At 35.8% G+C, this 22170-nt stretch overlaps 1 protein-coding gene across 4 annotated transcripts in view; it reads left to right on the forward strand.

Annotated features, from left to right (window-relative positions):
• Positions 1–22170, forward strand: part of MYO9A (myosin IXA) — a 298796-nt gene that overhangs the window by 41756 nt on the left and 234870 nt on the right. For all 4 annotated transcript variants that reach the window (XM_046008480.1, XM_046008479.1, XM_046008481.1 and 1 more), the window contains exons 2-3: positions 1899–2809; positions 17924–18018. In XM_046008480.1, the coding sequence (XP_045864436.1) occupies positions 1970–2809; positions 17924–18018 (935 nt within the window). In that variant the 5' untranslated portion in view covers positions 1899–1969. The remainder of the gene's footprint in view (positions 1–1898; positions 2810–17923; positions 18019–22170) is intronic.

Consider the following 22170-nt stretch of genomic DNA (forward strand, 5'->3'; position numbering starts at 1 on the left):
TGAGATTAAGAGTTTCTTATGGGTTATCTCCCTCCCGATCCCATCTTGTTTCATTTATTCATTACCTACCCTCCAAATCCCCTAGGTTGCCTCTCTACTTCCTCATATCAGGGTGTTATAATTTTATCTAGTTTAGTTTTTCTGTTTATTTGATCTTCTTATTTTTCAAAAGTTTTTATTTAAATTTCAGTTAGTTAACATACAGTGTAACATTTGTTTCAGGTGCAGATTTTAGTGATTCAGCACTTATATATCACACCCAGTGTTCATCACAAGTGTGCTCCTTAATTCCTATCAACTGCATAACCCATCCCCCCCAACCCCCACCTCTGGTAACCATCATTTTGTTCTCTACAGTTAAGTGTGTATTTCTTGGTTTGCCTCTCTTTGATGCCTCCATGTTCATTTGTTTTGTTTCTTAAATTCCACATGAGTGAAATCATGGTATTTGTTTTTCTCTGACTAGCTTCTTTCACTTAGCATAATACTCCTGGCTCTGGGGCGCCTCTGGGGCTCAGTTGTTAAGCCTCTGCCTTTGGCTCAGGTCATGATCCCAGGGTCCCAGGATCAAGCCCTGCATCCGGTTCCCGGCTTAGTGGGAAGCCTCCTACTCCCTCTCCCACTCCCCCTGCTTGTGTTCCTTCTCTTGCTATCTCTCTGTCAAACAAATAAAAAAATCTTTAAAAAATATTACTTTCTAGCTCTGTCCATGTTGTTGTAAATGGCAAGATTTCATTCCTTTTTTTTTCCTTAAAGATTTATTTATTTTAGAGAGCATGCATGAGTGGGGGGAGGAGCAGAGAGACATAGAGAGAATCTCAAGTAGACTTCCTGCTGAGCAGGGAGCCAGATTTGGGGCTCGATCTCAGGACCCTGGGATCATGCAGAACCGAAATCAGGAGTTGGACACTTAACCTATTGAGCCACCCAAGTGCCCCAAAATTTCATTCCTTTTTTATGGCCGAGTAATATTCCATTATATATGTATATAAATAGAAATATTATATCTAAATATAAAAACCTTTTTTATCCATTCATCAGTTGGTGGACATTTGGGCTCTTTACATGATTTAGCTTTTGTTGATAATGCTGCTGTAAATATTGGGGTACATGTATCCCTTTGATTAGTATTTTTGTATCCTTGGGGTAAATATCTAGTAGTGCTGGATCATAGGGTAGTTCTAGTTTTTTTAAAATTTTTTAAAAAGGTTTTATTTATTTGACAGAGAGAGATCACAAATAGGCAGAAAGGCAGGCAGAGAGAGAGGGGTAAGCAGGCTCCCCGTTTAACTTTTTGAGAAACTTCCATACTGTTTTCCAGAGTGGCTGCTCCAGTTTTCATTCCCACCAATAGTGTAATAGGGTTCCTCTTTCTCTGCATCCTTGCCAACACCTGTTGTGAAGATAATTTCATCATCTTACTGTTTTAATTTCACAAAAATTTGGCTTCATTGATGGCATTCTTTCTTGTTTTTGCTTTATCCGTAAGAACTTTGGGTGCAGGGTGATTATATTTGCCTGATTTTTCTGCCCATTTTAATTCAGCTTTGTTGAGGTTCCTTCAAATATAAAGAAAGAACTTGACTCCAATCTCAGGTACTTTAGAAACATTTGAGATAGTAGAGGGTAAAATAATTTTTTATTGGTACTCTGGATTTTAAATTATTAGTATAACAAAACTTGGAAAAAATCTTTGGTAAGTTGCTATTTTAGAAAGTGCCCAGATTTAGATGATAAAATGTAATATTATGTGGCCTTGATGAGACTGTTTTCAAGACTGTTTCTAGGGTTTTATGTTCTAAATGATGTAATGAAATGATTTAAGCCTTTCTTGAGCATCAGAAAGTGAAGATTTGTATAATATGATTTCTAAATGTTTCACACTTTTTATGTTCCAGTTCTTTTGCTACAAAAATGGTTTGCACGGTCTTGAACACATACTATCCATGCTGATGGGACAGAGTCCAATATGAATATAAATGATGGAGGAAGACGACGCTTTGAGGATAATGAACATACATTACGTATATATCCTGGGACAATTTCAGAAGGGACTATCTACTGTCCAATTCCTGCCAGAAAAAACTCCACAGCTGCTGAGGTGATTGATTCTCTTATAAACAGACTTCATCTTGACAAAACAAAATGTTACGTTCTTGCAGAAGTAAAGGAATTTGGTGGAGAAGAATGGATACTCAATCCAACAGACTGTCCAGTTCAGCGAATGATGTTGTGGCCTCGGATGGCTCTGGAAAATCGCCTGAGTGGAGAGGACTATCGCTTTCTTCTGAGAGAAAAAAACCTTGATGGATCAATCCATTATGGTAGTCTGCAGTCGTGGCTACGGGTGACAGAAGAACGCCGCAGGATGATGGAACGGGGTTTTCTTCCACAGCCTCAACAGAAAGACTTTGATGATTTATGTAGCTTACCTGATTTGAATGAGAAAACTCTTTTAGAAAACCTACGAAATCGCTTTAAGCATGAAAAAATTTACACCTATGTTGGCAGTATTCTAATAGTTATTAACCCATTCAAGTTTCTTCCTATTTATAATCCCAAATATGTCAAAATGTATGATAACCACCAATTGGGAAAACTGGAGCCCCATATTTATGCTGTGGCTGATGTAGCTTATCATGCCATGCTTCAGCGCAAAAAGAATCAGTGCATCGTGATTTCAGGAGAGAGTGGTTCTGGGAAGACTCAAAGCACAAACTTTCTTATTCACCACCTTACTGCTCTCAGTCAGAAGGGATTTGCCAGTGGAGTGGAACAAATTATTCTTGGAGCTGGACCAGTGCTTGAGGTAAGTGTGTAGAAATACTTTTCTTACTCTTACATGTTTATAAGATATAAACTGATATACTCTGACATGTTTATCTTTCAAAAATAAAAATCTGGTAGATGTGAGAAAATGAAACTAGAAGTGTAGATAAAATTTTTAGTTACCAAGGAATAATGGGAGATGGAAAGCAAAAAGGCAGTGTGGAAGTTTAAAGGGTGCGACAGTGGCAGTATTTTTTTCAAAGGTGTTTTGGGGTCATCATGATGAAGAAGGAGATGATTGGAGTCATATGTATCCTCCTGTAAAGGGAAATAGGGGCAGTACTTCTGTCTGTAATTGGGTTGTGGATAGGTGGTTGGGGAAAATTTTCTTATCAGTATATTTGTAATCTTTTTTTTTTAAAGATTTTATTTATTTATTTGACACAGAGAGAGAGATCACAAGTAGGCAGAGAGGCAGGCAGAGAGAGAGGGAGAAGCAGGCTCCCCGCTGAGCAGAGAGCCCGATGCGGGGCTCGATCCCAGGATCCTGAGATCATGACCTGAGCCGAAGGCGGAGGCTTAACCCACTGAGCCACCCAGGCGCCCCAGTATATTTGTATTCTTATAACTTTAACATCTATGCCTAATATCGAATTCTAAGGGTTCAGTTTGAAAATGTAAAGAATATGGGAAAAAATTTAGTTCTATAATGTTTTAGATGTAATATTACCAAAGGTAGAAAGGAAAGAAATATACCATTTTTGTTTTAGAGATGAAAGGAAAAGGTAATACTACATTTTTAAAAAAGATTTTATAGGAGAGAGAGAGTGCATGTGTGAATGGGAGGAGAGGCAGAAGGAGAGGGGCAAGCAGACTCCCCACTGAGCGGGGAGCCTGAAGTGGGGCTCAGTACCAGGACCCCGAGATCATGACCTGAGCTGAAGTCAGATGCTTACCCAACTGAGCCACCCACGTGCCTCAGATTATTTTTTAAAAGGGATTTTGTAAGGTTTAGTTGAGATACACTAAACCGCACATATTGAAAATGTACAATTTGAAAAATTTGACATGTATATATACTAGTTAAACCATCACCACCACAGTCAAGATACTGAACATATCCATTATCCCTAAAGTTTCCTCATATCTCTTTGTAATTCTCTTACCTTTACCAGCTCAGTCATCTACAAGGAACCACTTACTTTTTTTTTTTTAAGATTTTATTATTTGACAGACAGAGAGCACAAGTAGGCAGAGCAGCAGGCAGAGGGAGAGGGAGAAGCAGGCTCCCCGCAGAGCAGGGAGCCGGACATGGGACTTGGTCCCAGGACCCTGGAATCATGACCTGAGCTGAAGGCAGCTTCTTAATTGACTGAACGACCCAGGTGTCCCAAGAAAGCATTTACTTTGTTATGATAGATTAGTTTGTATTTTCTACAAACTAATTTTTATATAAATGAAATCATATATTTTGTACTCTTTTATGTTTGACTTCTCTTGGTATAATTATTTCAGGATTCATCCGTGTTGTATGTGTCAGTAATTTATTCCTTTTGCTAAGGTAGAATTCCAGTGTCTGGGTATACCACACTAATGGATATTTAGATTGTTGCTAGTTTTTGGTTGTTATACATAAAACTCTATGTCTTTGTGTGGACAGACTTTCTTTTGGGTAAATACTTAGGAATGGAATGAGTATGTCATATGATAGAGTAATGCTTAACTTTTTAAGAAACTGCCAAATTTTTCCAAAGTGATTGTACCTACCATTTTATATTCTCACCCAGCAATGTGTGTCAGTTCCAGTTACTCCACATCCTTGCTAACCCTTGATAGAGTCATTCCTTTAAATTTTAGTCATTCACATACATATATAGTGGTATCTCATTGAGGATTTATTAATTATTGTGTTACGGTAGTTACCATATAGTACATAGTTTTTGATGTAGTGTTCCATGATTCATTGTTTGTGTATAACACCCTGTGCTCCATGCAATCCGTGTCCTCATTAATACCGATCACCATGCTCAGCCGTTCCCCCAACCCCCACTCCCTTCTAAAACTCTCCGTTTGTTTCCCGGAGTCCATAGTCTCTGATGGTTTGTCTCCCATTCCAATTTCTCCCGCTTCATTTTTCCCTACTCCTCATGTCCTCTGTGCTATTCCTTATGTTCCACAAACAAGTGAAACCATTTGATAATTGACTTTCTCTGTTTGAATTATTTCACTTAGCATAATGTCCTCCAGTCCCATCCAAGTTGATGCAAAAGTTGGGTATTCATCCTTTCTGATGGCTGAGTAATGTTCCATTGTGTATATGGACCACATTTTCTTTATCCCTTCATCTGTTGAGGGGCTTCTTGGCTCTTTCCACATTTTGGCTATTGTGGACATTGCTGCTATGAACACTGGGGTGCATATGGCTGTTCTTTTAACTACATCTGTATCTTTGGGGTAAATACCCAGTAGTGCAATTGCTGGGCCATAGGGTAGCTCTATTTTTAACTTTTTGAGGAACCTCCACACTGTTTTCTAAAATGGCTGCTCCAATTTGCATTCCCACCAACAGTGTAAGAGGGATCCCCTTTCTCTACAACTTCTCCAGCATTTGTTGTTTCTTGCTGTGTCAATTTTGCCATTCTAAACTGGTGTAAGGTGGTATCTCAGTGTGGTTTTGATTTGAATTTCCCTGATGGCTAATGATGATGAACACTTTTTCATGTGTTTGTTAGTCATTTGTATGTTTTCTTTGGAGAAGTGTCTGCTCATGTCTTCTGCCCATTTTTTGACTTGGTTATCTGTTTTTTGGGTGTTGAGTTGGGGAAGGTTTTTTGTTGTTTTTTTTTTTAAAGATTTTATTTATTTGACAGAGAGAGATCACAAGTAGGCAGAAAGGCAGGCAGAGAGGGGGAAGCAGTCTCCCTGCTGAGCAGAGAGCCTGATGCAGAGTTCGAACCCAGGACCCAGAGATCATGACCTGAGCCAAAGGCAGAGGCTTAACCCACTGAGCCACCCAGGTGCCTCAAGAAGTTCTTTATAGATCTTAGATATCAGCCCTTTGTCTGTATGGTCATTTGCGAATATCTTCTCCCTTTCGGGGTTGCCTCTTTGTTTTGTTGACTGTTTCCTTTGCTGTGCAGAAGTTTTTTATCTTGGTGAAGTCCCAAAAGTTCATTTTCGCTTTTGTTTCCCTTGCCTCTGGAGATGTGTCCTGAAAAAAGTTCCTGTGGTTGATGTCAAAGAGGTTACTGCCTATGTTCTCATTTAGGATTTTGATGTTTCCTGTCTCACACTGAGGTCATTCATCCATTTAGAATTTATCTTGTGTGTAGTAAAAGAAAATGGTCCAGTTTCATTCTTCTGTATATAGCTGTCCATTTTTCTCAGCACCATTTATTGAAGAGACGTCTTTCTTCCATTGGAAATTTTTTTTCCTGCTTTGTTGAAGATTAGTTGACCATAGAGTTGAGGGCCCATATCTGGGCTCTCTATTCTGTTCCATTGATATATATGTCTGTTTTTGTGTCAGTACCATGCTGTCTTGGTGATCACAGGTTTGTAATATAGCTTGAAATTAGTCAACTTGATGCCCCAGCTTTGTTTTTCTTTTCTTTTTTTTTTTTTTTTTTATTTATTTGACAGAGAGAGAGATCACAAGTAGGCAGAGAGGCAGGCAGAGAGAGAGGAGGAAGCAGGCTCCCCGCGGAGCAGAGAGCCCGATGCGGGGCTCGATCCCAGGACCCTGAGATCATGAACTGAGCCAAAGGCAGTGGCTTAATCCACTGAGCCACCCAGGCGCCCCTTGTTTTTCTTTTTTAACATTTCCTTGGCAATTTGGGGTCTTTTCTGGTTCCATACACATTTTAGGATTGTTTTTCCAGCATTTTGAAAAATGCCATTGGTATTACTTTGCATTTTATAATGACTAATGCTATAAGCATATTTTCGGGTGTTTATTTGGCCTCTATGTATTTTCTTTAGTGAAATGTTTGTCAAAATTTATTGTCCCAATTTTTTACTTGGTTTTCTTTCAGTGTTTTGAAAGTTTTTTGTGTAGTGGGTACGAATCCTTTATCACATATGTGTTTGCCCACATTTTCTCCCAGATTTAACTACCTCTTTTTTTTTTTTTTTAATATAGTTGACAATTTGTTATTTTAGTTTCAGGTGTAGAACTTAGTGATTCCACATGTTTATAATATTGTGCTGTGTTTACCATAAGTGTATCTACCATAGATCTTGATACATTGCTATTAGAATATCATTAACCTGATTCCTTACGCTGTGCCTTTTATTCCCATAGTTTGTTCATTCCGTAAGTGGAAGCCTGTATCTCTCACTTGATTCACCCATTAGGCCCAGCCTTCCATCCCTACCTCTCTGGCAACTATCAGTTTGTTCTCTGTTTATAGGTTTGGTTCTGCTTTTCATTTCTTCTTTTTTTCCCCTAGATTCTTATGAGTGAAATCATATGGTATTTTTCTTTCTCAGTCTGACTTATTTCACTTAGCGTAGTATCCTCTGGGTCCATCCATGTTGTCTTAAATGACATGATCTCCTTTTTTTTATGGCTGTGTAGTATCCATTTGTATATATACACACCACGTCTTACTTATCCATTCATCTGTTGATGAACACTTAGGTTGTTTCATATCTTGGCTATTGTAAAGAATGTTATGGTAAACAAAGGAGTGCATTTATCTCTTTGAATTAATGTTGTTTTTTTTTTGACAAATACCCAGTAGTGGAATTATTGAATCATATGACATTTCTATTTTTAATATTTTGAGGAACCTGCATACTATTTTTCATAGTGGCTGTACCAATTTAAATTTCTGCCAACAGTACAAGGGTTCCTTTTCCTCCACATTCTCACCAATGCTTGTTATTTCTAGTGTTTTTGATAATGGCCATTCTAGCAGATATAAGGTATTATCTCATTGTGGTTTTGATTTGCATTTCTCTGATAATGAGTGATATAGATCATCTTTACATATGTCTGTTGGCCATCTTTATCTGTTCAGGTCCTCTGTCCAATTTAGTTGGATTATTTTTTTGATGGTGTTCAAGTTTTTTATATATTTTATTTTTTATTTTTATTTTTAAAGCCTTTTATTTTTTTAAAGATTTTATTTATTTATTTGACAGAGAGAGTGAGAGAGATCACAAGTAGGCAGAGAGGCAGGCAGAGTATTTTTTATTTTTTAAAGTTTTTTTTTTTTTTTAATTTATTTAACAGAAAGAGACAGTGAGAGAGAGAACACAAGCAGGAGAAGTGGAAGAGGGAGAAACAGGCTTCCCACTGAGCAGGGAACCTGATGTGGGACTCCATCCCAGGACCCTGAGATCATGACCTGAGCTGAAGGCTATTGCTTAACCAACTGAGCCACCGAGGCGCCCTGAGTTTGTTTTGTTTAAATATATTTTAGATATGAACTCCGTATTAGATTATCATTTGCAAGTATTTTCCCCCTCTCAGTAGGTTGTCTTTTTGTTTGATGGTTTCTTTCACTGTGTGAAAGTTTTTGTTGTTTTTGTTTTGTTTTGGTGTGGTCCCCACAGCTTGTTTTTGTTTCCCTTGCCTTCCTTATGAGACATATCTAGAAAAATGTTGCTTTGGCCCGTGTCAGAGAAATTACTACTTGTGTTCTATTCTAGGATTTTATGGTTTCAGGTCTCGTATTTGGGTTTTAATCCAATTTGAGTTTATTTTTGTGTTACAGGGAGATCAATTACATTCTTTTGCATGTAGTTGTCCAGTTTTCCTAGCACCGTTATTGATGAGACTGTCTCATGTTATATATTTTTGCTTCGTCATTGATTAATTGACTGTGTAAGTGTGGGTTTATTTCTGGGCTCTCTGTTCTGTGCCATTGATTTATGTGTCTGTTTTTGTGTCAGTACCATACTGTTTTGATTACTACAGCTTGGTGTAGTATATGTTGAAATGTGAAATTGTGATACCTCCAGCTTTGGTTTTGTCAAGATTGTTTTGGTTACTCCAGGATTCTTTTGCTTCCATAGAAATTTTACTGTTATTTGTTTTGGTTTTTTTAAAAAATGCTTTTGGTATTTTGATAGGTATTTTGTTAAATCTGTAGATTGCTTTCGGTAATATAGATATTTTAACAATATTAATTCTTCCAATCCGTGAGCCTGGACTCTTTTTCCATTTGCTTGTGTCATCTTCAATTTCTTTCATCAGTGTTTTATGGTTTTGGAGTACAGATCTTTGACTTTTTTTGGTGAAGTTTATTCTTGGGTCCTTTCTTCTTTTTGGTGCGGTAGTAAATGGTATTTCCTTAATTTCTTTATCTGCTGCTTTGTTATTAGTGTATAGAAATGCTACCGATTTCTGGGTGTTAATTTTGTATCCTTCAGCTTTACTGAAGGTTGCTTTTTGGTGGCGTCAGTGTATAGTATCATGTCATTTGCAGATAGTGATGGTTTAACTTCTTTACCAACGTAGATGCCTCTTACTTCTTTTACTTGTCTGATTGCTGTGGCTGGGACTTTTAATACTGTGTAGCAAGAGTGGACATATTTGTCTTATTCCTAATCTTAGAGGAAAAACTTCAGTTTTTCACCATTGAGTGTGATGTTAGCTGTGGGTTTTTTATATATTGTGTTTATTATGTTGAGTTATGTGCCCTCTAGCCCCACTTTTTTGGGGTTTGTATCATCAGTGGAATTTGAATATGTCAGATGGTTTTTCTGCACCTATTGAGATGATCATATGATTATGATCTTCGGTTTTGTTGATGTGGTGTTATCACATCGATTTGTGAATACTGAATCATTCTTACATCCCTGGAGTCAGTCTCACTTGGTCATGGTGAATGATCTTTTTAATGTATTGATGTTTGTGGTTTGGTCATATTTTGTTGGTGGTGTTTTCCTCTATGTTCATCAGGGATATTGGCCTGTAGATTTTTTTGGGTGTGGGTGGTGTCTTCTTTTGAGTTGGGCATGGGGTGATTCGGCCTCATGAATGTATTTGGAAGCTTTGATGAGGATAATAGGTATTAACTCTTTTTAAAATATTTGATAGAATTCACTCGTTGATTCTTCTGGCCTTTGACTTTATTTATTTATTTTTTTTCTGGGCTCTCTATTCAGTTTTTTAGAATCTATATATGTTTGTTTGTTTTTTAAACAGTACTCTACTGTTTTTATTATTATAGCTTTTAATAAAATTTGAAATCAGAAAGTGTAATGCCTCTAGCTTTGTTCTTTTTCAGGATTACGTTGGTTATTTGGGGTCGTCTGTGGTTGTATACAAATTTTAGGATTGTCTTTTCCGCTTCTGTGAACAGTGCCATTAGGATTTTGATAGAAATTGCAGTGAATATGTAGATTGCTTTGGGGTAGTCTGGACATTTTAACAATGTGAATTCTTCCAATCCATGAGCACAGAGTATCTTTCCAAGTTTTTGTCATGAATGTCTTACAGTTTTCATTGTACAGATCTTTTACCTCCTTGGTGAAATGTCACTCAGATTAAACCCTCTTTTAGTAGTGTCTTTTGAAGAGCAGAATTTTAAATTTTGATGAAGTCAATTTAGCCATTTTTTTTCCTCTTATAGATTGTGCTTTTGGTGTCATATTTAAGAAAACTTTGACTAATCTATGGTTGCAAGGATGTTCTTTTTTTTTTTTTTTAATTAGTTTTATGGTTTTAGCTTTCACATTCAGGTCTGTGATCCATTTTGAATTTATTTTGTATATAGTGTAAGGTATAGTTCAGTGTTTTCCTATGAATATCTACTTGTTTCAAGGCTATTTTTTGTTGAAGTACTATTTTTTCTTTACTTTAGTGCCTTTGTGACTTTGTCAAAAAATTGTCCATATATATGTGGACTTATTTCTGCATTCTCTGTTCTGTTCTACTGATTCATTTGTCTTTATGCTAGTGCTACGCTCTTTCATTAAGTAACTTTATAATAATTTTTGAAATTAGTTGTATTAGTGCTTCTTTTGCTTAGTTGTTTGGATATTCTGTCCTTTGCATTTCCATATGAATTTCAGAACTAAATTGTCAGTTGCCTCATAAAGTTTTTTTGGGACTTTGATTGGGATAGTGTTAAATCTGTAGTTTAAATTGGAGAGAGCTGATATATGCTAACAATAGTAAGTCATGTGACTCATGAACAAGTTTTATTTTCCCACTTACAAAGATCATCTCTAGTTTCAGTGGTATTTTGTTGTTTTAATGTAGAGGACTTTAACATATATAGTAAGTTACATTTGTCAGTATTTTTGGATGCTTTTATAAGTGATATTTAATGGGTTTCAATTGTTAGTTCCTAATATATAGAGATATAGTTGATATTGGCACTTTGATCTTGTATGATACAAACTGGCTAGATACAAATATTCTGACTTTTTTTAAGCGTTCTTTGGATTTTCCACCTGGGAAATCATATTTGTGGTTAAAAAGATAGTTTTTTTCTTTTTTTCCAATCGGGATTTCTTTTTTCCTTCAGATTTCACTGATTATGCCAATATGAATATAAGTGGTGAAAGCTGGGGGAAAGAATTCAGCTTTAAACATTAAGTATGATGATAGCCGTTGGTTTTGTGTAGATGCTCTTTGTTAGATTGAGGACCATTCCCTTTTTTTTAAATAATTAAAAAAAATTTTTTTATAAACATATAATGTATTATTAGCCCCAGGAGTACAGGTCTATGGATTGCCAGGTTTACACACTTCACAGCACTCACCATAGCACATACCCTCCCCAATGTCCCTAACTCCACCACCCTCTCCCAACCCCCCTCCACTTGGCAACCCTCAGTTTATGTTGTGAGATTAAGAGTCTCTTATGGTTTGTCTCCCGCTCCATCCCATCTTGTTTCATTTATTCTTTTCCTACCCCCCAAACTCCCCATGTTGTATCTCTACTTCCTCATATCAGGGAGATCACATGATAGTTGTCTTTCTCCGACTGACTTATTTCACTAAGCATAATACCCTCTAGTTCCATCCACGTTGTCGCAAATGGCAAGGTTTCATTTCTTTTGATGGCTGCATAGTATTCTGTTGTATGTATATATATATATATATATGTATATATATATATATACACCACATCCTCTTTATCCATTCATCTGTTGATGGACATCTAGGTTCTTTCCATAGTTTGGCTGTTGGGGACATTGCTGCTATAAACATTTGGGTGCACGTGCCCCTTCAGATCACTATGTTTATATCTTTAGGGTAAATACCCAGTAGTGCAATTGCTGGGTCATAGGGTTGCTCTATTTTCAACTTTTTGAGGAACCTCCATGCTGTTTTCCAGAGTGGTTGCACCAGCTTGCATTCCCACCAACAGTGTAGGAGGGTTAGGAGGGTTCCCCTTTCTCCACATCCTCGCCAGCATCTGTCATTTTCTGACTTGTTAATTTTAGCCATTCTGACTAGTGTGAGGTGGTATCTCATTGTGGTTTTGATTTGTATTTCCCTGATGCCAAGGGATGTGGAGCACTGTTTCATGTGTCTGTTGGCCATCTGGATGTCTTCTTTGCAGAAATGTCTGTTGGTGTCCTCTGCTCATTTCTTGATTGATTATTTGTTCTTTGGGTGTTGAGTTTGATAAGCTTTTTATAGATTTTGGATACTAGCCCTTTACCTGATATGTCGTTTGCAAATATCTTCTTCCATTCTGTCAGTTGTCTTTTGGTTTTGTTAACTGTTTCCTTTGCTGTGCAAAAGCTTTTGATCTTGATGAAGTCCCTGTAGTTCATTTTTGCCCTTGCTTCCCTTGCCTTTGGCGATTTTCCTAGAAAGAAGTTACTGTGGCTGAGGGTGAAGAGGTTGCTGCCTCTGTTTTCCTCAAGGATTTTGATGGATTCCTTTCTCTCCATTTTGAGTCTTAAACTTTCGTGTGTGGTGTAAGGAAATGGTCCAATTTCATTTTTCTGCATGTGGCTGTCCAATTTTCTCGACACCATTTGTTGAAGAGACTATCTTTTTTCCATTGGACGTTCTTTCTGCTTTGTCAACGATTAATTGACCATAGAGTTGAGGGTCTATTTCTGGGCTCTTTATTCTGTTCCATTGATCTGTGTGTCTGTTTTTGTGCCAGTACCATACCGTCTTGATGATGACAGCTTTGTAATAGAGCTTGAAGTCTGGAATTGTGATGCCACCAACCTTGGCTTTCTTCTTCAATATTCCTCTGGCTATTTGAGGTCTTTTCTGGTTCCATCTAAATTTTAGGATTATTTGTTCCATTTCTTTGAAAAAAATGGATGGGATTTTGATAGGGATTGCATTAAATGTGTAGATTGCTTTAGGTAGCATAGATATTTTCACAATATTTGTTCTTCAATCCATGAGCATGGAACATTTTTTCATTTCTTTGTGTCTTCCTCAATTTCTTTCATGAGTACTTTGTAGTTTTCTGAGTATAGATTCTTAGCCTCTTTGGTTAGGTTTATTCCTAGGTATCTTATGGTTTTGGGTGCAGTTGTAAATGGGATTAACTCCTTAATTTCTCTTTCTTCTCTCTTGTTGTTGATGTAAAGAAATGCAACTGGTTTCTGTACATTGATTTTATATCCTGACACTTTACTGAATTCCTGTACACGTTCTATCTAGCAGATTTGGAGTGGAGTCTTTGGATTTTCCATATATTGTATCATATCATCTGCATAGAGTGATAGTTTGACTTCTTCTTTGCCAATTTGGATGCCTTTAATTTCTTTTTGTTGTCTGATTGCTGAGGCTAGGACTTCTAGTACTATGTGGAATAGCGGTGGTGATAATGGACATCCCTGCCGTGTTCCTGACCTTAGCGGAAAAGCTCTCAGTTTTGGGAGAGAGGGAATCTTATGCAGAATTTCCCCCAGCATGGAGCCTGATGTGGGGCTTGATCTCAAAACCCTGAGGTTATGACTTGAGCTGAAATCAAGAGTCAGATACTCAACCAGCTGGGCTACCCAAGTGCCCTGCCATTTGTTTTTTTATATCCTGTATTCTTCCATTACTACTTTCTGTTATGTCAAGGAGATGTTTTCTAGCATGCCATTTTAATTTTGTTGTTGTCTCTCTTTTTAGGTTTTTTGGTTATTTTTTTAGTGGTATTCCTGAGCATTCCAATTAACATTGGAATAACATGGGATTACTACCAACTTAATTTCAATAATATGCAGAAACTTTCTTTTATATAGCTCTGTTCCTTTCCCTCTCCTTTGTGCTTTTATTTTCATATAAATTACATTTTTCTACATTGTATATCCATACACATAGGTTTCTTTTTATTGTTTTATGGAATTGTCTTTCAGGTCAGATAGGAGGAAAAAGGTTACAAAATATTTATACTGTTTGTATTTACATTACATTTACCTTTGCTTGTGGTCTTTATATCTTCATATAGCTTTGCTTCATTATCATGTGTGTTTTCAGTTTGAATTACTTCATTTAGTGTTTTTTGTAAGGCCCATCTGCTCAATGTCTTCTTTCAATTTTTGTTCATTTAAATGTCTTATTTTCTTATTTTCTCCTTTAATTTTAAAAGATAGTTTTACTGGACACAGAATTCTTGGTTGACAGGCTTTTCTCAGTGATTTGAATATATAACTCTACTATTTTTAATTCTTAATGTTTTATTTGGAGAAATTAGGTGTTACACTTATTGAGGAACTTTTATATGGTATGTGTTGCATCTCTTACTGCTTATAAGAACTATTCTTTTTTTTTTTTTTTTTTTTACGATTTTTATTTATTTATGAGAGCACAAGTGAGGTGAGAGGCAGATGGAGAAGGAGAGCACACTGCTGAGGAGAGATCCTGATGCAGGGCTCCATCCCAGGACCCTATGATCATATAAGAATTCTTCTTTGTCTTTTAGCAATTTGATCATTATTTGTCTAGGTGCAGATCTTTTTTTAGTTTTTCATGCTTGGAGTTTGTGAAGGTTGGTGGATATATAGATTATTGTTTTTCATGAAATTTGGGAAGTATTGGGCCTTTCATTGTTGAAATATTCAGTTTATGTTTTCCACTGTATCCACTTGCTATGTCTCTACGAAATCCCCTCCAATGAATTTTTCATTTTAATTAATGTATTTTTCAGTAATGGAATTTTTATAATTTCTACCTCTTCACTGATATTCTCTATTGTTAAGGCATTTTTTCATACTTTCCTTTAGTTATTTGAAAATATTTAAAATAGTTGATGCAAAGTTTTTGTTTTGGAGGTCCAACATCTGTGCTTTGCCAGGGAAATTTCTGTTTATTGCTTTTTTTTTTTTTAATTTATTTATCAATTTGGCAGAGAGTGATCACAAGTAGGCAGGAGGCAGGCAGAGAGAGAGAGAGAGAAGGAAGCAGGCTTCCCGCCAAGCAGAGAGCCCGATTTGGGACTCGATTCCAGGACCCTGAGATCATGACCCGAGCCAAAGGCAGAGGCTTAACCCACTGAGCCACCCAGGCGCCCGCTATTTATTGCTTTTTATAAAATTTTCCTGGCCCATACTTTCTTTACTCTATGCATGTCTTACAATGTTTTGGTGAAAAGTGGGCATTTTTATTAATACAGTGTGGCTGTTCTGAGAATGAGATTTTTCCCTCCTCCCAGGATTTGGTTGTCCCATGACTTCTCTGGAATAAGTTTGTGAATTCTGTTCTTTTTCCTGTGTGGCCTTTACATTCTTTCTTCATTTAGCTTAGTGGTCAGATAATTGGACAAGGGTTTTTTTTTAAATATCGTGAAGCAATTAGGCTCCCAGTTTCTTCTGTGAAGTTCTATGTGCTTCTTGGATGCTTGTCAACATTTAACCAGGTAGTTGTCAAATCTGCTTTACCTTTTGCTTCCTATTTACATAGAACTTAAATATCAACCAGAGATCTCAGCTCTTTACTGAGCATGTGTATATTTCTGGGCATGTGCACAGTCCTGCACAGGTACAACACTTTTTACATTCCCTGGAATATTTCATTTCTTTCTTTCTTTATTTTTAAAAAATTTTACTTATTTACTTAATTGAGAGAGAGAGCACAAGTCAGAGAGAGAAGCAGACTCCTTGCTGAGCAGGGAGAGTGACATGGGGCTGGATCCCAGGACCCTGATGCTTAACTGACTAAGCCACCCACGCGCTCCGAATTCAGATCTTTAAATCCCCCTTTTGTGTAAGTCATTCACTAACTTTTTCTTTTAAGTTGTTTGGTTGCCTCATTTTTTGTCTCATTATCCTATTGCTACCTTAGACAGTTGCAGTATTTAAATAATTGCCTCTGATTGTTTTTAACAAACATACGTGGTGAAAAGGCTGTCTCTTTTGAGTGAGCTTCAAGTCCAGTCAGGTAAAGATAATCCTTTGAGTGAGGTTTTCCAGGAAAATGCCATATAACTCAAATTCTGACAGTTACCTGTGAGATGGGGCTTAGGCTGTAATCCTGTTTTGTTACTTCAGTGGCTTCTAGGCTACCTTTTAAACAGTATAATTACAGATTATATTTCTCTTCAGCATGGAGCTGGGGAGAGGGATCTCCCTAGGTAATTGGATAAGTTAAAATGCTACGATGCCTGTTTTTCTTACTGAGATTCAGCTGTTTTCCTTCATTAATTGTTCCTCTACAAAGTATTATTGTAAGCTTTTAATAAATTTTTAGAGTTGTTAAAAAGTTGATTTAGATAATTTTTTGTTTTCTTTCTCTTATGAAGAAGAAAGGATTTTCAGATATCTTATCATTTTCTGTGACCTCAATTTCAATGATCTATTCAAGAGATTTAAGTAATAAATACTTTATATATTTACTTTTGTAGTTGCCATTTTTGCTGTTCTCCATTCTCTATGCTGATCCATATTTGGGTATGATATTTTCCTTCTGCATGAAGGACTTTCTTTAATGTTCCTTTCAGTGTGCGCTGGCTTATGATGAAAATTTTCAGATTTATGTCTCAGAAATTGTCTTTTTTTTGGCCTTAATTTTTTAATGATTTACTTTTTTAAAGGAGATATTTAAGTTCTTAAAAGAGTTAAATTTAAATAGAATTAAAATTTCAGTAAAATTTATGAATTTTAAAACATTAACTTGGGTAACCATCTCTCTACAGTCTAAATACAGAAAAGTTCCACTACTTCGTTTGAAACTCCTTCACACTATTCTTTATCTTCATTTCCTCTTACTTCTCTCTCATAGTAATTCATGGGAACTACTGGTCTGTTTTCCATTGCAGTTTTTTTTTTTTTCCCCCAAAATGGCACTGAAGTGGAATTAGTAAGTTAAATTTTGAGACTAGCTTCTCTCATTTAACATTATGTCTTGGAAATTCATTCAGATTGTTGCATATGTGAGTTCAACAGGGGATGATTTTTTAAAATTTCAATTTTAAGAAACTTTATTGGGATATATAACTTAAAATATAGACATTTAAGATTTATAGTTCAATGATTTTTGATAAATGTATATACACTTTTATAGCCACCATCATATGGTGAAGCTATAGAATATTTTTATTACTTGTGCTTCTTTTACACATTTCCCAACTCCATCCCATTCCCAGACAACTCTGATCTTCTTTCTGTTACTGTTGTTTTGTCTTTTCTAGAATTTCATAGTACAGTATGTACTCTTGAGTCTGGTTTCTTCCACATGTCATAATGTTTTGATACTCATCAATATTGATGTATGTACCAGTTTATCTTTATTGCTGGGTAGTATTCATTGCATTGTGTATACTTTGGTTACAATTTAGGCAGCTTATATATTTTTAATTCTTTTAAAAATATACTGTAGCTTTTTCTTAAGTTGATGTGGTAAAGTGATACATTTCACTATAGTGAGATTTTATTTCATTTATGCTATTTAAAATTTAAAATTGCAATTATTTTGATGTAATTTTTCTGTTTCTAGTTCCTATTTATTTAATTTTGTAAGATTCTAAAAATACGGAAATATACTAAGAAAGCTTTTGGCTCTCAAAGGTTAAAGTTAAATTTATTTTAAGGAGTGTTAAGTTTTTAAAATAAAGATTTATTTTAATGAAAAGCATAAGTACTTTCTGCTTGGTTTTATTTCAACTATTAGTTGTTCTCTTTTACTTTTCCTGAACCTGCCAAGTTAAAGAGAAGTGCATTTGAGCCAACCTAAGCAAGATTTTCCATTTTTAAAAATGAAATTAATGAGAACTGTTTATTTTGACAGGCCTTTGGAAATGCAAAGACAGCTCATAATAACAATTCAAGTCGTTTTGGCAAATTTATTCAAGTAAATTACCAAGAAACTGGCACTGTACTTGGGTAAGTAGTAGTAGCAGGCTTTGGAGTATGTTTATATTTTCACCATTTTCTATTCATAATCCATTGATTGTTCATTTGCTGTTTAATGAGAAGACTGACATTGGTGTCTGCATTCAATTTTTTTCCTCTAAACTTTTTTCTTTTTTTTTTTTTTTTTAGAAAGTTGAAGCATTAGAAAAGTTCAAAGTAGTGTAACACATATATCTGTAACTTAGATTTGCTAATTTTTTTTTTAAAGATTTTTTATTTATCTATTTGACAGACAGAGATCACAAGCAGGCAGAGAGGCAGGCAGAGAGAGAGGGGGAAGCAGGCTCCCAGCTGAGCAGAGAGCCCGATGCAGGGCTCGATCCCAGGACCCTGAGATAATGACCTGAGCCAAAGGCAGAGGCTTTAACCCACTGAGCCACCCAGGCTCCCCCTAGATTTGCTAATTGTTAACAGTTTGCTGCATTTGCTTTTTCCCTCTATTATGCATACATTCATTTTTTAAAATTGTTTCTGAGTGTAAGTTGGGCATATAATTTGACTCCCCACAGGAATCAGAGCCACATTCTCCTACATTATGCTGTTCTATTCAAGAAATTTAATTTTGTTACAATAACGTTTCTTAAACAGTCTGTAAATAGAGTACTTCTGTTTTTTCCAGCAATATTCTTTCTAACTTTTAAATATCTAATAGACTTTATTTTTAAAGCAGTTGTGGTGTCACAACAAAAATGGGTAGAAAGTACAGTGAGTTCCCATATACTTCTTCACCCTAACCCCCAGTCTCCCCTATTAATAACATCTTGCATTGTTGTGTTCCATTTGTGTGGTATGTTCTTTGGGCTTTGACAATTGTATAAAGACATGTATTTACCATTACGGTATCATGTAGAGTAGTTTTATGGCTCTAAAGTCCTCTGTGCTTTGCCTTTTCATCCCTTCTTACCCAATAACCCTTGGCAACCACTTACCTTTTTATAGTACCCCAGTTTTGCCTTTTCCAGAATGTCCTGTAGTTGGAACCATATAATATATAGTCTTTACAGTTTGGATTCTTTGCCTTAGCACCATGTATTAAAGTTTCCTCCATGCCTTTCATGGCTTGATTTTATTGGGCTAATGTTAAATGTATATATTAATTTAGGGATAATTGACATCTTTGTGCTATTTAGAAATGCTTTTAAATTTTTTGTATTTCTTACTGAATTTATTCCTAAGTATCTTATTTCAGTGTTTTACTGTTATTAAAAATGTGATTTTTTCTCTCGCATTCTATCTTCTAGTTGTTTACACATATGAAAGTTATTAATTTTTATATTAAGTTGTATCTTGTTGTTCTTACTGAATTATTTTATTGTTTGCATTAGTTTTACTATTGTTTCTTTGACCTTTCCTTGGTATATCTGCAAAAATAGATATTTTTATCTGTTTTTCTATTCTTATGTCTTTAATTATTTTTTCTCATCTGACTCCAAATAATATTGTTTCCGACCTTTATGTGAATGACTTTACTTTTCTCCACAAAGTAAAATACTGATTATAGGGCTTTTTGTCACATTAATGAGTTAGACATTGATTTAAATTTTCTGTGAGTGGTTTTTTGAGTAACAAAATGATACTGCATTTTATCAAATGCATTTTGAGCATCTGTGACGATTAGCATGATCTTCATTCTGAGATCTGTCAGTGTTATTATTTTCCTAAAACGGAATCATTTTGTGTTCCTGGGAAAGCAATCTGACTTGTCATACAAAGATACAATTTACACACACACATACACATGTACATATATTTATACACGCACATATAAATTGGTTGTTCTGTTTCCTAGTTTTTATTTATGATTTTTGCATCCATATCAGTAAGTGAGATTGGTTAGTATTTTTGATTTTTGCATCCATATCAGTAAGTGAGATTGGTTAGTATTTTTCTTTTTTATGCTATTTTAATTATGCTTTTCACTTCTGCTTTTAATTTAAAAATTTTGACCAAAACTATGTGTATTCTACCTGCCCCCCACCCCCAAAAAACAAAACAAGAAGGATAAGTCCTTTAGTGGCACGTTTCATAACACATTTCCTTTCTGATTTGAAAACCATGTTTCCAAAAGTATAACTGGAACTTTTACTAATAAAAATGGGATGCAGCCACATTGTCAAGTTGTACTTTTCTAGTATTTGGTTGTGATACAAGAAATGTTGATAATAGGTTCAGTTGTATATGTTGCTTTGTAACTTGCAAAGTATCATTACATATATTCACTGATTCTTTTTTTTTATTTTTTAAAGATTTTACTTGTTTATTTGTCAGAGAGAGAGAGAGCGCGAGAGCAAGCACAGGCAGACAGAGTGGCAGGCAGAGGCAGAGGGAGAGGCAGGCTCCCTGCCGAGCAAGGAGCCGGATGTGGGACTGGATCCCAGGACGCTGGGATCATGACCTGATCCGAAGGCAGCCGCTTAACCAACTGAGCTGCCCAGGCGTCCCTGTTCACTGATTCTTAAGACCGTTTCATGAGTTAGGAATGGCAGATATTTATTTTCCCATTTTATGAATGAAATTCTTGCTCTTAGATGTTAAGCGTTTATCTGAAAAGGTTAAAGGTTCTCTTACAACAGTGATGAGCAGAAATCTTCATCTTGATTAGTAAATCAACATTTACATATTGAAAAAATTTTCATATTGAGTATTTTTAACTTTTAGCAAATATATATTAAACATTTTCATCTTTTTATCATTTATTAAGCAAACATTTATGGAGTACCAGGCACTGTGCTAAGTGTTGAGGACAAAAAAAATGTACACATGTTCTTTGCCATTAAAGTTCTCTAGTCTTTTGGGGAAGATATGTTTACATAAGAGGATTACAGTAAATGACATAAGTATAGTGATAGAAGCATGTGTCTGGAGAAGTTCACAGAAAAAGGTATATGATTTTTATCTTGGGTCTTGAAAAATTGCTAAGCAGAAAAAGTGGGAAATCACATCATTTGAGGGATTGGCATTAGCAGATGAGTGAAATCATAAGAGCTTGGTGTACTTGAGAGGAGGTAAGTTCAGTGGCTTCAGATTATGGACATAGTGTTCAGTTGATTTCAGACTGTGAATAAACCTCTAATGTATCTAATTTATCCTTTTTACTGGGAAGTAGATTTTAAAGATTTTATTATAAAAAATGTCAAACAGACACAGAAGTAAAGAGAATAGAAGGAATGCCCATTTGGATTCAGCAGTTATCACATTTTGCCATATTTGCTTTATCTGTTTTTTCTTTATCTATGCTGATGCATTAAAAAGAAACCAGGGCGCCTGGGTGGCTCAGTGGTTGAGTGTCTGCCTTTGGCTCAGGTCATGACCCCAGTGTCCTGGGATCTAGCCCCACATCAGGCTCCCTGCTCTGTGGGAGGCGTGCTGCTCCTTCTCTCATCCCACTACCTGTGTTACCTCTCTCTCTGTCTGTCAAATAAATAAAATCTTTTAAAAAATAAAATTAAATAAAAAGAAACTATCCCAGGTAGACGTAATACCAATTTACCCTTACGTACTTTAGTATGAGTAGCAAGTGAAAGTAGAGGAATAACATGAGTAGATCTTATTTTATGGGTAAATAACTCTCATAGCAGTATAACTCAAGGATTGGAGAGGAGGAAGGAGAAATGTCTAGGAGTATGTTGATATAGTTGAAAGAGGGAGCGTTTGTAGTTAAAATAGACCTGGCTTCAGATAATAGTTCTGCTGTTTACTAGCTGCATGATCTTAATATCGATGAGTATCAGTTTCTACACTTGTGAAATAGGCTGTAATATTTGCTATGCAGGGTGGGTATAAGAATTTAATGTACTATGTGGAATTTAAAATACAAATGAATAAACAAAAAGCAGAATTAGACCTATAAATACATAGAACAAATTGATGATTGCAGAGGGAAGGAAAGTTGTGGAATGGGTAAAATGAGTGAAGGGGAGTGTGATATATAGGCTGCCAGTTACGGAATAAGTAAGTCATGGGAATAAAAGGCACCATGTAAGGAATTTAGTCAATGATATTTTACTAGGGTATGGTGAGCATAGTATAATGTGTAAACTTGTTGAATCATTGTATAATATGCCTGAACACCTGAAACTAATGTGACATGTGTCAACTATACTCACAAGAATTTAACATACT

Source organism: Meles meles, chromosome 6, assembly GCF_922984935.1.
Source record: "Meles meles chromosome 6, mMelMel3.1 paternal haplotype, whole genome shotgun sequence".
NCBI lineage: Eukaryota > Metazoa > Chordata > Mammalia > Carnivora > Mustelidae > Meles > Meles meles.